Source organism: Panthera uncia, assembly GCF_023721935.1.
Source record: "Panthera uncia isolate 11264 chromosome D3 unlocalized genomic scaffold, Puncia_PCG_1.0 HiC_scaffold_8, whole genome shotgun sequence".
Lineage (NCBI taxonomy): Eukaryota > Metazoa > Chordata > Mammalia > Carnivora > Felidae > Panthera > Panthera uncia.
The window spans coordinates 35,594,798-35,611,078 of record NW_026057586.1 but is presented as its reverse complement, the minus strand read 5'-3'; the positions used below and the strand labels follow the sequence as shown (position 1 = coordinate 35,611,078).

At 36.4% G+C, this 16,281-nt stretch overlaps 1 protein-coding gene across 2 annotated transcripts in view; it reads left to right on the top strand.

The window, feature by feature from the left end:
- KIAA1328 (KIAA1328 ortholog) overlaps positions 1-16,281 on the top strand; it is a 343,712-nt gene that overhangs the window by 202,890 nt on the left and 124,541 nt on the right. For both annotated transcript variants that reach the window (XM_049619518.1, XM_049619517.1), the window contains one exon: positions 11,684-12,357. In XM_049619518.1, coding sequence (XP_049475475.1) covers positions 11,684-12,357 — 674 coding nt within the window. The remainder of the gene's footprint in view (positions 1-11,683; positions 12,358-16,281) is intronic.

The window sequence follows — 16,281 nt, the reverse complement described above, 5'->3', positions numbered from 1 at the left end:
GAGATACAACAATAAACAAAAGTAACGGTATCTTTTGAGATCTCCGCTCTCAAACAGTTTATAGTTTCCATAAGAAGTGTAAATACTGGGGCACCTCGGTTGCTCAGTCGGTTGAGCGTCCGATCAGGTCATGATCTCACGGTCCCTGAGTTCAAGCCCCGCGTCCAGCTCTGTGCTGACAGCTTGGAGCCTGGAGCCTGCTTCGGATTCTGTGTCTCCCTCTCTCTCTGACCCTCCCCCGTTCATGCTGTTTCTCTCCGTCTCAAAAATAAATATTAAGAAAAATTAAAAAAAAAAGTGTAAATACTTACACATCACAGGGAAACTTCGAGATGTGAAAACAGCTAACGTTGAACTGTTACAGAGCAGGATGAAATGAATACAACAATAAAGGGCGGAACAAAATCCTCCTGGGGAAGGCAAAACCAAGGTGAGCTGGGGGGTGGGGAAGCCACAATAGCAGGAAGTGGTGCTAAACCAGGCCAAACCAGCCTGGAAGCATTTCAGAGTTGCATTTGGAAGACTAAAAAGGAGCCAGGGCATTTGAGCACATGGAAATTGCATCACTTATTTTTTTATTAAGTTCTAAATGAAGTCTCTTCTCTTGATTTTTTTGTGGTACACTAAACTAGCTAATAAGTAATGTCCTAAATTTTTTAAAGTCAGGACTTAGCCGTATGCATTTAAAGGACTAAGATTTCTAAAATAAATCTTGAGTCCCCAAGGAAGGGCTAGCCCTTTAAGGTTGGTTACCTTAAATCTTTCTGGTTTGCTAGTTCCCTGTGCTTTCAGAAATGCTTCTCATTAGATCTCTTCAATATCCCTGGTCTGCAATCACTTATATAGGGGAAAAAAGGATATAGCAGACTCTAATCTTTAGTAAAAGGGCTGTGATTCATTTCAGGAAATCTTGGTGTAATAAACAACAGGCTGGCTCTCCCTCCCTCCTGTTTCCTACAAGTACACCAGGGGTTATATTTCTTGGTATTTCTTAAATATTCTTTTTCAGCAGAGTTTATTTTTACTTGCTAGTTTCAAAGATACAACACAGATACTTTTTTCCCTCAGCCAACAACATAAACATAGCTCTGATCCTGACCTCCCCTTCAGGGACAGTTGGTTATGTTCACATGGTGTTAACTTTATGTTTTCTAGAAAGTATATTAAGAATTCCTTTCATTTGACACAAACTAATCTTGCTTGCTTCCTTTAAAACGAACTACATTGAACTGCCTTCGTTCACTTCTTATTTCCATTCTTGAGGCTGTCACTGGAGCTACAGAAGAGAGGACCATAAACAGACCAGGGGGAGCTCTGCTTGGGGCCCCAGGATACACCCTATAAACATAAAGCCAAGAGGGTGCACGGGAAAATTAGTGTGAACTTTTAAGGATGATTTTCTTGTGCTGCATCCGTAACCAAATCTAAGTACAGTTGGCTTTAATATCCAGTATGTTTTCTTTTCATGTTTATGCATGTGAAGTTTGTCCTCACCACTTCTAATTTGTCTTTGTTTCATTTTCTCTATAACATTATTTCATCTTCTTTCCGATCTTCATTGAGTTAAAACTAGCCTTGTGCATCTGTTTCCTTTGGTAGATTTAGAAAACCATGTATAAATCTGCTTTTTTTTTCTTTTACCATTTATAATCATATATGGTAAAGCAATTTGAATCAGTATCACTTATATATTTCTGTGGTGAATGGTTATCCTATCCCTTCAAAATATTTAAATCTCATCCAAGTATCTGGGACTATCTTCACAACTATACATTTGTCTTATTCAATCTTCATTTGTATGTCTTTCAAATTTAATGACCAGATAAGAGGCTGATTTAAGTTTTCTAGTGTGTAAATCACATAAGGCAGTAGTGTTAAAACACAGAATTTGCAGGGCACCTTGGTGGCTCAGTCGGTTAAGCATTCCACTCTTGATTTCGGCTCAGGCATGATCTCACCATTTATGGGTTCGAGCCCAGTATCATGCTTTGCACTGACAGTGCAGAACCTGCTTGGGATTCTCTCTCTCTCCCTCTCTCTGCACCTCCTCTGCTCACTTTCTCGAAATAAATAAATAAGCATTTTAAAAATTGCTAAAACATTCCGATTCTGTGTCTCCCTCTCTCTCTGCCCCTCCCCTGTTCATGCTCTCTCTCTGTCCCAAAAATAAATAAATGTTAAAAAAAAAAAAAATTAAAAAAAAAAAATAAAAAAAATAAAAATTGCTAAAACAACCCACAGAATTTGTCAGGGGAAATAGAATCAAGGGACATCCAGTATTTTGCAGTAATTCTGTTAGTTGATAGCTGAAGCTTTATTGATTGGTATAATTTTTCATCTAACCCTTTTCTTTTCTTTCATCTCCTTGGGGTATAACAATCCAATCCCTGGGTTTCTTAGCTCTTAAAGATAGCATAAGCTTTAGAAATTGTCAAACCCATCCCCTTATTTTACAAACATCTAAACTGCCTAAGAGATGTAAAGTGACTTTCCAAAAATAACAGAACTCCTAAGTGGAATACTGGAATTCTAATCAAGGTCTTTTGACCTCACCTCAAGTGTGCTGTCAGTTCTTCCGTGCTCTCATTCATTTTTACAGCAAATCAACACATTCCAACTTTCAAGAAAGAGAGGAATGATTAAATGTTATGAGGTTTAGCCTTTTCTGAGTCTGGTAGTTACAGTTCGGCACACTTCTGGTGTACACATCCTAAAAGTTGGTAGTGCATTTGGTATGTGCTGCTAGTATTCTGTCATCTGTACATTATCATGTGTCTATATCTATATCCTTTTAAATCTCATAATTATTGACTTTAATGTCTTTTAGATTCAATAATCCTAGGTTGTGCCACAATCCCTGTGGGAACTAGAATAAGTCATTAGAGCCTTGCAAATGCATTTGACTGCTGCATTCTGTTATTTTTCTCTTCCATTGATAGCCTACAGCTTCAGCTGCTGAGCAGCAGAGAAGCTTAAACCTCTAGGGCCCATTAGATTTAACTTGTTTACTGCATTGATATCTATATGTTAAATGACAAGAGAGTTCAGGTTATTGAATAATTTAAAATTCAGCTCTAATTGGTGTCATATGACCTGGAAAAGGCCATGGATGATGCCAGGAGCATGCTGTGAATTTCTTATAAATAATTCATAAATTAGATGATTCATTTGCCTGGATGTCTTCCTAAATGCAAAAGTTTGTAAGTTATAACTGATGATACAACACCTGTAAGTATTTAGTTCATAACGCTGGAAGGTAATCTACCTTGATGATCTTCTAGCGAAATCTGCCAGTATAGGAGAGTTAATTGCACTGGGGAGAACGAACATTTATTTGGGATGAGACTTTGGCAAACCACACAGTGCAGCTGTTGCATTACACAGCTTCTGTCAGCTTGACAACTGGTCCATGGAAGGCCAACTTTAAAAATGCAGCATGTCGTTCTATGCCTTATTTCACATTCATTCCAAATGTTCTGGGTAATGCAATGACCTGTCCCACACACAGTAATTTAGGTTTAGAAATATTTAATATAGGTCTTGAATTTCTGACTCCTCATTAAATAAAGAGCACAGGGGGAAATTTTGAAGTTATAAATTTGAGATTTTCATTCTTATAAGGCTATCTGTGGGAATGTGAGGATTGTTAATAGGGTGTTTGCCAGGATAGTAAATTATTATTATTTGCCATTAGAGACATGAATATCATAAATAGATCAATAATATTTATTGATATTGTTAACCACTAATTCTGTGGTTAACAATTCACAAATGCATTATAAATAATCACTTCCTAATCATGCAAAATAACTACCTGTTGCAAGAAATAATTACTGCAGTTTAATTCACCTCTTTTCTTATGGCTTCATAGCAGAGAGATTGGCCAGACCTGTAAAAATGATTTGCAGAAACTTACAAAATATACTTGTTGATTGTATTTCACAAAGCAATACTGCAGATTTTTTTTTAACATGTGAGAACACCGAAAAGCTTTGTATCACCATAGGAATAGTATGTGATTGTGTGTGTTCGTGTATATGCTTGCGCATACAAGATAGCTGTACATGTGAATGTGTATACAAGATGACACATCATAGTGTTTAGAGACATCTTTGTTTCCTATGAAGTCTTTTTAATGGCATATTTAAGAAAGTATCTTAAAGATTCAGAAAACCCTCTTCCAGCTCAGAAATTTACTAACTTCCACTCTCAGAAAATTCTTCATTGTGTCCAAGCTAAGTCTCTCACATTTTTTAAACATTTTTTTATACTCTTCTCATGTTTTGTTTGTCTCCTGTTACTTATTTTTTTATGTTGTCATAAGTATGTATCTACCCAAGTTAAAAGACATTGTACTCCAATTATGTCATAAGCCAAAAATGCCTGCATTTTCTCCTCATCTTTCTTTTGTGCTATGGATCCCATATCATATCCCATCAAAGACTTTATTGGCTTTATTTGTGCCACTTGTAGAGTCTTAAAGTGTAGTTAAGGTTTGTGGTACCTTTTATATAATACAAATCCTAACATGCTACCATTTTGAACTCAATTTTTTTAATAGAATAATTTTTTGTTTGTTTGTTTGTTTTGAGAGATAGTGAGTGGGGCAGGATCAGAGAGAGAAGTAGAATCTTAAGCAGGCTCCACGCTTAGAGCAGAGCCCAACGCAGGACTTGATCCCATGACTCTGATATCATGACCTGAGCTGAAATCAAGAGTTGGATGCTCAACCAACTAAGCTACCAGGTGCCCCCTGAACTCAACTTCTTTATTTGTTGTGATCTACAGATCATTATCCTGTCTAAACTTATTTTTTCATTTATACCATTTGTTTTCCTGCCTCTTCTGCATGCTTTTCTTTTCTCCTAAATATCATTTTGTTCATCTCTGATTAAGCACTCCATTCAACTAATTTTCATCACACAGATAATTCTTGACAGCCCTTTACAAGTCATTGTGATGGGTTTTAAGCGTATCTTAGTATATTCATGGAATCCTTTAATGGGAGGAGCACTCAATGTAATCATCAGGTTCAAATGGCAAAATATAGCAGGACAAATCCAATCTCATGAGTTAAGAATGGTTTTTAACTTTTTTAATGGTTGGGGGGGGGGTGAAGAATATTTCATAAAATGGGAAAACTACCTGAAATTCAGATTTCAGTGTCTGTAAATAAGGTTTTACTGGACCAGTCTTTCATTTATGTATTGTCTCTTGCTTTCACACTACAAAAGCAGAACTGAGTAGTTATGACAAAGACCATATGGACTGCAAACTAAAAGGTCTATTAACTGGCCCTTTACAGAAGTTTGCTAACCTTTGCAAATCTTTGATGAAAACAAACAAATTACAGCCACATTCTATATCATGTATGAACTTCATAATTATAATGTTGGATAAAGAAGTCAGACACAAAATGTACTTCATGTTATTCCATTTATACTTTAAAAATAAACAGGTAAAACCAAATTCCGGTATGGACTTTTAAGTAGGGAAGTATGAAGCAGAGGAGTTATTCCCATAAAAGTCAAGATGGTAATTCCCTTGGACAGGAGAAGTAGAGAGTAGAGATTGTGCAGGGTCTTGTGCATACAGACAGCTTTCCGTTTCTTGGATAGTGGTTATGTGGGTGGACATTGTCTTATTATTATTCACTTATTATTATTCACTGAGATGATTAAACTTTTCTATGCTTAATAGCATTTCATATTAACGAATTTTTTTTAAAAAGCTACATTATGGAGAAATGGAAGACTACAGATTTGGAGTGATTCATATTCCCATTTATCTCAAATATAGTGTTGATGGGATCTTGGGAAAGTTGTGTTGCTTCAGTGCACTTCATTATCTCATATGCAAATTGGTAACTCTAATAACTACCTTATAGAGTTGTTAAGAATTACAGGCTGAGGGGCACCTGGGTGGCTCAGTTGGTTAAGCGCCCAACTGTTGATTTTTGCTCAGGTCGTGATCAAGAATTATAGGTTGAGTATGTAAAACATTTAGCATAGTACATAGTAAGCTCTATGTTTAGTTCAGTTCAATGGTCAGTGAAGGTGAATATTTAGAACCCAGTTCTCTCATCAGTAATAACTTGCATAAAGGTCTCTTCTCTGACCTTCATTTTCCATTTCCCATCTCAGTCCTTTAAAAGTTATTTTGGGGTGTCTGGGTGGCTCAGTCAGTTTAGCATCCAACTTCAGCTCAGGTCACGATCTCATGGTTCATGGGTTTGAGCCCCAAGTTGGATTTTGTGCTGATAGTTCAGAGCCTTCTTTGGATTCTCTCTCCCTCACTCTCTGTCCCTCCCCCACTCACATTCTTTCTCTCTCAAAAATAAACAAACATTTATTTTTAAATTTTTGAAAATTATTTTGAATTATTTAAGGGTATTGGTTTCAACAAGCACTTCACAAAACAAGATATCCAAATGGCCAATAAGCATATGTTAATTACTTATCATTACATATCAGGGAAATGAAAAATAAAATCACAATAAGATTTCACTACACACCAGATTGGCTAAAAATAAAAACATAGTATCAAATGTAAGTGTGAATGAGAAGCAACTGGGACTCTTTTACTTTGCTGATGGAGATGTAAAACAGATGGACCACTCTGACTGTTTCTAATAAAGTCAAACATATGCCTACCTGGCACCCAAGAAAAATAAATATGTATGTCAAAAAAAGACTTTGTGTAAGAATATTGCTAGCAGTTTTATTCGCAGTAGCCCTAAACCAGAACAACCTAATCCAATAAGAGAATGAATAAACAAATTTTGTTATATTCATACAATGAAATACTATGCAGCAATATAAAAGAATGAACTATTGATACACACAGAAACATAAAAGAAATTCAAAATTATGTTGAACTTAATGAGGCTCCTGGGTGGCTCAGTTGGTTAAGTGACCGACTTCGGCTCAGGTCATGATCTCCTGGTTGGTGAGTTGGAGCCCCACAACATTCTCTCTGCTGTCAGTGCAGTGCCCACTTCGGATCCTCTGTGCTCTCTCTCTGCCCCACCCCCTTCTCTTTCTCTCTCTCTCTCTTTCTCAAAAATAAACATGCAAAATTATGTTGAGCTTAAGAAGCCAGCCACAAAAGAGTAGCATGCCATATGATTCCATTTATGTGAAGCTAAACATAGGCAAAACTAATCTATGGTCATAGAAGTGAGAATAATGGTTACCTCTGGGAGTATGAGGAGGTTGGTTTGACTAGAAAGGGCACAGGGACCTTTCTGGGGTAATGATGATTACATGGGTATATGCAAATGTAAAAATTCATCAAGCTGTACACTTAAGATGTGTGCATTTTAGTATATGTAAATTATGCCTCCATTAAAAAAATTATTGGTTCCTAAATTAGTGTGATGTATCTGAAAAATTCATATCAAACCCATATGCCAGAGACAGCGGTTTGGGATTTGTTAGTTTAAGCCTTAGTTAAAAGAGGTTACATTTGTAAACATCTCATAGAAAGCATGGTGCAGCAGCTCCAGAAAGAAAAACACATCTGTTTCATTGGGCCCGTTGTGACTTCCATGTGTCCCAGGGCAATATTTGTCTTCACTTCACTAATAAAATAACTTAATTTCTTATATTCAGATCCTAATAGGCAGTTTTCTATTTCTCCTCTCTTCATTTTCCTTAGTAGCACATAATTCAGCCTAATCATGGATTCTGATTTTCATTTCTAATTTTCTGGGACGCATACCCCAACTTGACTTTTCTTCTTATCTGATACAGTCAGCCCCTTGTTATTGAGAATGTAGTATATGCAAGCCTCAGTGCTATACATACAGAGGAAGTAAATAGAACCCTGACTGCAAAAGTTGTTGGGGCAGAGAAGTCAATGCTAGTAGCAGTAGTAATAATTATAATAGGAAACATTGTTTGAATACTGACTGTAGATTGGCAATATCCAAAGCACTTTGTGTGAATGATCTCATCCAGTCGTCACAATAGCCCTAAGAGGCAAGGCAAGATGTGAGGGTAAGACATATTTTGTAATGAGGACAAACTTGAAGAATCTGTCTATTATCTAAAGCATTTCAACACTGACCCAACTTGCAAGCCTCACTGTAGCAAAATAAGGCTGGATAACCAAACTCATTTGTTTTAGAAGACAATTTAAGGTAATCATTGTAACTGTACATGTCCCTTGGAGATCTCACTTCCCCCCTGCCCCTCCCCGGCACATACCCCATAAGGTTCTCCTTGAAAAACGTTTGGGTAAATATAAGGGTTTTTTTTTTTTTTTCCTTTTTGTAAATCAGTACCCTTATGAAATGGCAACCTTGATAAGTGCCCATCTGTCTGTCCACCATGTTCAGTTTTTTTTTTTTTTAATTTTTTTTTAACATTTATTTATTTTTGAGACAGAGAGAGACAGAGCATGAACAGGGGAGGGGCAGAGAGAGAGGGAGACACAGAATCTGAAACAGGCTCCAGGCTCTGAGCTGTCAGCACAGAGCCCGACACGGGGCTCGAACTCACGGACTGTGAGATCATGACCTGAGCCGAAGTCGGACGCTTAACCGACCAAGCCACCCAGGCGCCCCCACCATGTTCAGTTTTAAGGTAGATGCTGTCTTTGATCCCTGTTTTACTGATGAGAAAACTGAGGGTCAGGCAAGTTGAAAAAGGTGCTTTATTCATTTTTTTATTGCTGTGCAACAAAATACTACAAATTTACTAGTTTAATACAACACACATTTATTATCTCACCATTTCTATGGGTCATGAGTCAGGTGCAGGTTGGTTGGGTCCTCTGCTTGGGGTCTTAGAAAGGTGCAGTCTGGGTAACAGCTGGGCTGCATTCTCATCTGGAGCTCTAGGTCCCCTTCCAAGCTCACGTGCTTGTTGGCAGAATTTAGTTTCCTGATGTCTCATTTTTTGCTAGCTGTTGGCTGGAAACTGCCTTCTGCTCCAGAGGTCATTGGCACATGACCCCCTTCATTGGTCCTCCCATAACATGTTAGCTTGTTTCTTCAAAGCCAATCTCTGATCTTAGGGAGGGCACCAGACCCTTTTATAAAGGACTTACTTGATTAGGTGTGGCCCATAAAAGATAATCTCCTTTGTATTAATTAAAACTCTACTGATTAGGAGGAGCCTGAGTTAATCTGTAATGTCCCTTTGGTCATATACTCTAGCGTAATAATGGGATTAATATCTCATCATGTTCACAAGTTATACCCACATTCAAGGGGAGGAGATAATACCACGTGGGCACACAAAGAGGACAGGAATCTTGGGGACCATCTTAGAATTCTGCCTACCAACATGCACAGTCACCCATCAGTAACTGGCAAAGGAGTGTTCTCTTTGAGCAAAGTGTGCATCAAAATCATTAAGTTGAACTGCTTCTCATAAACATAAAAAGTTAACTACCAACAAAAGTATTTTTTTAATATTCCAAATACCTGACACTTCCAAAAAAACATTTTTAAATATTCCAAATATGTGACATTTATGAGTAATTTAATAATCAGTACCATTAACATAAGTATCAGCTATATCAGTATCTAAAGATGCACATATGTAAATAATGCTGAGGAACAAAAATAAGAATATAAAATAATACATACATGCCATTGTTAAGTTGCCAACACATGGATTAGGAAACATAGGACAATGTAAAAGAGTGGATTTAAGTTTCCAGACCTTTAAAAAATTCACCTGTCATTTTTAAATATAATTCTATGAAAAGATAGCTTACCATACAGAGTAGCAGATGATATATGTTAAATATTTGTTTTGACAGTAAGTGCTACAGAAGTTCAGAGTAGGGGAGATTAATGTGGACTGGAGTTTCCCTTTAGTTGTAAAATGAGGTTAATTTTTTTTATGAGGTAGTTTATCATAAATTTTGCCCTAGGACTAGTTTCTTCTCCGTAGCTTGCAATCTACTCCTGTGTCACCTGCTCAGTGTAAAGGATTGTGTGTCTTCTTTGAAGAGGACCAAGTCTCCTTCCTAGATATGGGTCATTCTCATTTGAATAGAACTCCTTTAGTATTGTTTTAGAAACTCAAAGTCTTAATAATCATTATAATAATATAATATAATAATATAATAATTCTGATAATCCTCTTTTATCGGAAGATAGGAAACAAGGATGCCTGGGTGGCTCAGTCGGTTAAGTATCTTGGTTTTGGCTTGGGTCATGATCTCACAGTTGTGGGATTGAACCCGAGTTGGGCCCTGAGCCAAGCTTGGGGCCTGCTCGAGATTCTCTCTTTCTCTCTATGTCTTTCTCTCTCAAAATAAATAAATAAACATTTTTAAAATGTATTTAAAAAAGAATATAGGAAACATGGTGTTGCTGTATATCTGTTGACATTTTTTTCCAATCAGATCATCTCAACTATTACAAGGTAAATTGGTGGGATTTTTTTTTCTCCCTTCTGCTAGGGATCTCAATTATTCATTTATTCCATGTCTCTAGAATAAGGTAACCATCTCAACTGTTTATGATTTAGTTCTAATTTAAAAAGAAGTTGTGGCAGACTGAATAATGCCCCCCCAAATATGTCCATGTCCTAATTCCTGGAACCTGTGAAAGTCTCTTTATATGACACAAAGGATTTTGTATGACAAGAGACTTTATAGATGTGATTAACTTAAGGACTTTGAGATGAGGGAATTATCCAGGATTACCTGGATGAGGCCAGTGTTACGAAAACAGTCCTATAAGAGGGACACAGGAGGAGTCAGATGTCCCGTGACACCAGTGGTTCTCAAAGTGTGGTGCCAGATTAGCAACATCAGCATCATCTGGCAACTTGTTAAAAACACAGCTTCACTTAACTCTGCTCCATACTTACTGAATTGGAAACCCTAAGAATGAAGCCCAGAAATTCACATTTGACACTTCCTCCAGGTGATTCTGATACACTCTAAAGTTAGAGAATCACTGATATAAGCTAAGTTTTGCTCTCCCTGATAGAACAGGCGTGAGGCTAAAATGCTGGAAAGCTCATGCTATTGGCCTGCCAAAGGTAATTTGCAACTGCTTCCTTTCTGCCTGAGTTCTATCAGGCTATGATCACTCAAATAGCTTAACTAAAAAATCACTTATGTTTATAGCTGAAATTAAATATGGTTTGTATTTAAATAACCGCTTTTGATTAGAATCATATTTTTTGGAAAGTGCTTGGTTTTATCTGTGTGCTCTAAAGATACAAAAACTCATCAAATTTCTGGCGGTAACTAACATCCTATTCAGTATAAGATGAACTGTTTTACATCAAATCTCATTGTGTGTAATGGACAAACAAAGGACATTTCAAAGGGTATTTAAGGTGGCTGAGTGGATTTCTTGGCTTAGTATTTAAAAGTAAACATTTTAAGACCTTAGCATTTAATGCTTTTGCCTCTTCTCAAAGTTGATTCTATGTAACACTCATTATTTCCAACTCCTGGAATCTTGCTTAAACAGCAAATAGAAGTACTTTCTTTTTCTCTTACTTCTGGATTTACTGAAATGTAGATTGTTTGAAAATGGGTTTGGCTTTGTGGCACATGTCTGTTTAGCTATGTGAATACTATCATTTATTAAGAAGACAGAACAAGAGCTTTGTTTTGAGAAACATATATCACTGATTTCTGAAAAGTCAAAAGAACTCCTTTCAGTGTGCTCTTATTTGACAAATAATCTTGCGGTTCCTTTTAGGTATCCAATAGGAAGAGCACTCTTCGGTCTTCAGCTATGGAACTGGATGGCTCCTACTTGAGTGTAGCCAAATCACAAACCTGCTATCAAACCAAGCAGAGGCCTATGTCTGCAATCCAAGACTCCGCTTCAGAATCCCTTGTGGAGTTTAAGAATAATTCTTTGAAGCCAGCAGATTTTCATTGTCCTAAAGAGGACCAAGACAGGGTGCCATTAGAGACCAGAACATGTGATTATGGATCCCCAGGGAGAAAACTAGTAGACGCAGTCCCTACAGAGAAAGCCCCACCAGCGGAATTGAAGATGAAACAATGCCAACACCTGAAGCCTTCTCCATCCAGTCAGTGTTGTGGTCATAGACTTTCTGAAAATGAAGATCATGTTCATGAAAGTCATCCTACGCACACGGCCCCTCAATATTCCAAAACACATCTGGAATCATGCAATAATTGTGGGCTTTCCTGGGCATCCCTGCTGCATGGTCAAGGAACACAGCAGGCTAGTGAAACTGATGTGAGAAAGCAACTCTCGGAAAATAGAAGGCAGCAACTTATGCTTCAGAAAATGGAGCTGGAAATTGAAAAAGAGCGCCTTCAGCATCTGCTGACCCAGCAGGAGACAAAGCTTCTCCTGAAACAGCAGCAGCTTCATCAGTCTCGACTGGATTATAATTGGTGAGTCTTACCTGTTCTCTCAGCAATGTCTAGCTTGGAGAACTCCGTGTAAAATGACTCTTGTACTAATATAAAGTTGCAAAGGCACAGAGGTTCCTTGGGGTCTTGGCTTCCTCAAGATGCATACTAACTATGATGACTAAGTAAATTCTATGATCTTCTTTGGAAGACTTAGAACATTACCCCATCTTCCCAAATGTTAGCCTAGAATATCTACCTCTGAGCAGTCCATTGTAACTTTCGCTGGATTCTGAAGAGAATATTTTTAAAAGATATTGTTACATAAAATCTTCTGCTATTTGAGGTCATCATGGAGACTATTAGGCATTAAGTAAAAATTTGAGACTTCAGGATGTGGAATCAGATTGTGAAGCAGAGTGATTAACTGTCATCATACCATATTTATGTCTATCCACCATAATATAAAATGTAACAAATGATAAGAGCCTTCTAAATTCAACCTTTTCTCATCATGAAACATAACCTGTTCAATAACCAATTCCTATAAACTTACCCACATTTGAACTCTTCTCTCTCTCTCTCTCAAAATAAATAAACTTAAATAAATAAATAAATAAATAAATAATAAATTACAAGTTTTCCGAGAGAAGTGCTTGTATATATATCCCTGCCATTTCCTTCTTGATCAAACTTACCATTTCCCCTTTGTACACATTCATACATTCTATGCAGACACATACATCCTATACAGACACACTTAGTACAACTGTCATTGTCTTTTAGTTCTTAGAGTTAATTGTCTCTCACTCACAGATTCTGCCAATATTTTTTAGATTCTAATATCTTTGAGAGTTCTTTCTTGGAATTTTTCCTTTAGTGTAATGCTTTGCTTGGAACCAGAAGTGCTCTGCCACTTTCTCTTTATTCATGATCGGACAGTTCTGTTCTTCACTGTTGAAAGCTGGAGGCTCTTAACATAACTGAAAATGAAGGCTCTTATAACAAGATTTTCACCAAAGGCCAAAAGATTGCTTCAGTTTGATGACCCCAATCTCTAATCCTCCAGTTAATGTCTAATCTCTCTTGAGAACTGTATTTAACTAACATTTATTGAATGCCTATGATATGTAAGAAATGGTTCTAGGCACTTAGGATAGAGAAATGAATCCAATGTGGTCATTAAAGAGGGCATAGTCCAGCAGACTGCATAATTTTAAAACAGGTTTCATGTTCACTTGGACAGCACTGTTTACTGAAATAATGCTATGTAATGACAATAAATAGACATTGTGTTCATTTGAACAGCTCTATTTATTAAAATAATACTGCATAATGACAATAAAGTCTTTATTGTTATCTTGATCATCCTAGCTTAGATGAGAGAGCTATGAAATACAGTTTTTCAGCAAGTTTTGTGTATGCATAAATTGTAAAAGCTTATACATATTTATAGAGATTTATAAACTTTTCAATAAATAATTATAGATTAACAGGAAGTTGCATACATAGTACAGAGAGGTCCTCCCAGTTTCTCCCAATGGCTATATCTTACATAACTAGAATACAATATCAAAATTAATAAATCAACTTTGGTACAATGTGTCTAGTTCCATGCATTTTACCACGTGTGGACTTGTGTAACCATCACAACAATCAAACTATAGAACTATTTCAGCAACACCAGGGTTTCCTTTTTACTACCCCATTTGAGTTGTCCACCCTCTTCTGCCCCCACCATCCTTAACCCATAGAAACCAGTAATCTGTTGTCTATTTCTATAATTTTGGCATTTTGAGATTGTTATATAAATGGGATTATACAGTGTATGAATGTTCGATGTTGGCTTTTTTTCACGCAGTATAATGCTCTTGAGATTCATCTAGGTTGTAACATATGTTGTGCCTTTTGATTGTGGAGTAGTAGTCCATGATATGGTTATACCATGATCTGTTTAACCAATTATCTATTGAAGGGCAACTTGGTTCTTTGCCTATTACGAGGAGAGCTGCTACATACATCTTTATACAAGTTTCTGTGTGGACTAAGGTTTTCATTTCTACAAATAAAAGTTAAGAATGTGATTGCTAGATCATATGATAAGTATATATTTAGTTTTAAAAAATTAAATGTATACTTAGCTTATACTATATTTAGTATAAAATATGTCTTCACCACCAATGTATATGAAATTGTTTCTCCACATCCTTACCAGCGTTTGGAACTGTCACAAATTTCTATTTTGCCTATTCTAATCTGTGTGTAGTAATATTTCACTGTGGTCTTAGCTTGCATTTCCCTAATGGCTAGTGATGTTGAAAATCTTTTCATTTACTTGTTTGTTTTTCTTCCATCTTTTTGGGTAAATTGTCTCTGTAGTATCTTTTGTCTATATTCTATTTGGATTTCTTGAGATTTATTGAATTTTGAGAGCTTTTTATATATGCTAGACATGTCTTTTCTCAGATAGGTGGATTGCAAACATTTTCTCCTATTCTGTGGATTGTCTGTTTCATCTTACTTAAAAGGATCCTTCACAGAGCAAAAGGCTTTTTTTTTAATTTTGATAAAGTTTAATTTATCAAATTTTCTCCTTATAGGTTATATAAAGTTTTTATCATGAATGTTTGTTAAATTTCCTCAAATCCTGTTTATACATCAGTTAATGTGATCATGTGATTTTTTTTTAATTTAGCCTACTAATATGGTGGATTGTATTTATTAATTTTTGAATATTGACCTAGTGTTGCATTCCTGGAATAAGTCCCATTTGGTCATAGTGTAAAATACTTTTTATATATTACCAAATTCCATCTACTAAGAGTTTGTTAAGGGCATTGCGTCAGTATTGATGAGGAATTTTGGTCTGTCTTTGTGTGTGTGTGTGTGTGTGTGTACTGTCTTTGTCTAACTTTGGTATCTAGGGAATCCTGGTCTCATTTATTAGTTTCATTCATTTCTTAATATTTTCTTCCTTCTGCTTGTGTAGGATTTGTCTTTCTCTTGTATTTTTAAATTTCTTAAGGTGGGAGCTTAGATCATTACTTGGAGACTTTTTTCTTTTCTGGTGGGAGCATTTAGTGCTATAAATTTCCCTCTCAGCACGGTTTTAACTATGACTCACATATTTTGGTGTGTTGGTGTGTTCACTTCGTGTAATGTTCCTCTAGGTTCATCCATGGTGTTGCAAAAGTCAGGATTTCCTTCTTTCTCCTGGCTGAATAATATATATTTTTATATATCTTTTTACCCATTCATGTGTTAGCAGACACTTAGGTTGTTTCCATTATGAGTGATGCGACAATGAACATGGGAGTGCAGATACCCAGAAGTAGGATTGTGGGATCATATGGTGGTTCTGTTTTTAAGGTTTGTTTGAGAAACCTCCATACCATTTTTCATAATGGCTGTACCAATTTGCATTTGCACCACCTGTGTATAGGAATTCCCTTTTCTCCATATCCTGCCCAACATTTGTTATCTTTTTATCTTTTTGATCGAAGCCAATCTAACAGGTGTGAGGCAATATCTCACTGTAGTTTTGATTTGCATGTCACTGACAATTAGTGATGTCAAGCAACTTTTCGTGTACCTGTGAGTCAACTTGTATGTCTTCTTTGGAAAAATGTCTTCTCAGTGCCTCTGCCAGTTTTTTAATTGGATTATTTGGGGATTTTTTTGCTATTAAGTTGTGTAAGTCCCTTATATATTTTGAATATTAACCCTTTATCATGTGTGTGTGTGTGTGTGTGTGTGTGTGTGTGTGTGTGAGAGAGAGAGAGAGAGAGAGAGAGAGAGAGAGATTATATGTATACATATATATATATACATATATATATATATATATTTCATTTTTATAATTTATTTCCTTTGCTGTGCAGAAGCCTTTTATCTTGATGTGGTCCCACTTATTTTTACTAGTTTTGCCTGATCTTTTGGTGTCAAATCCAAAAAATAATTTCCAAG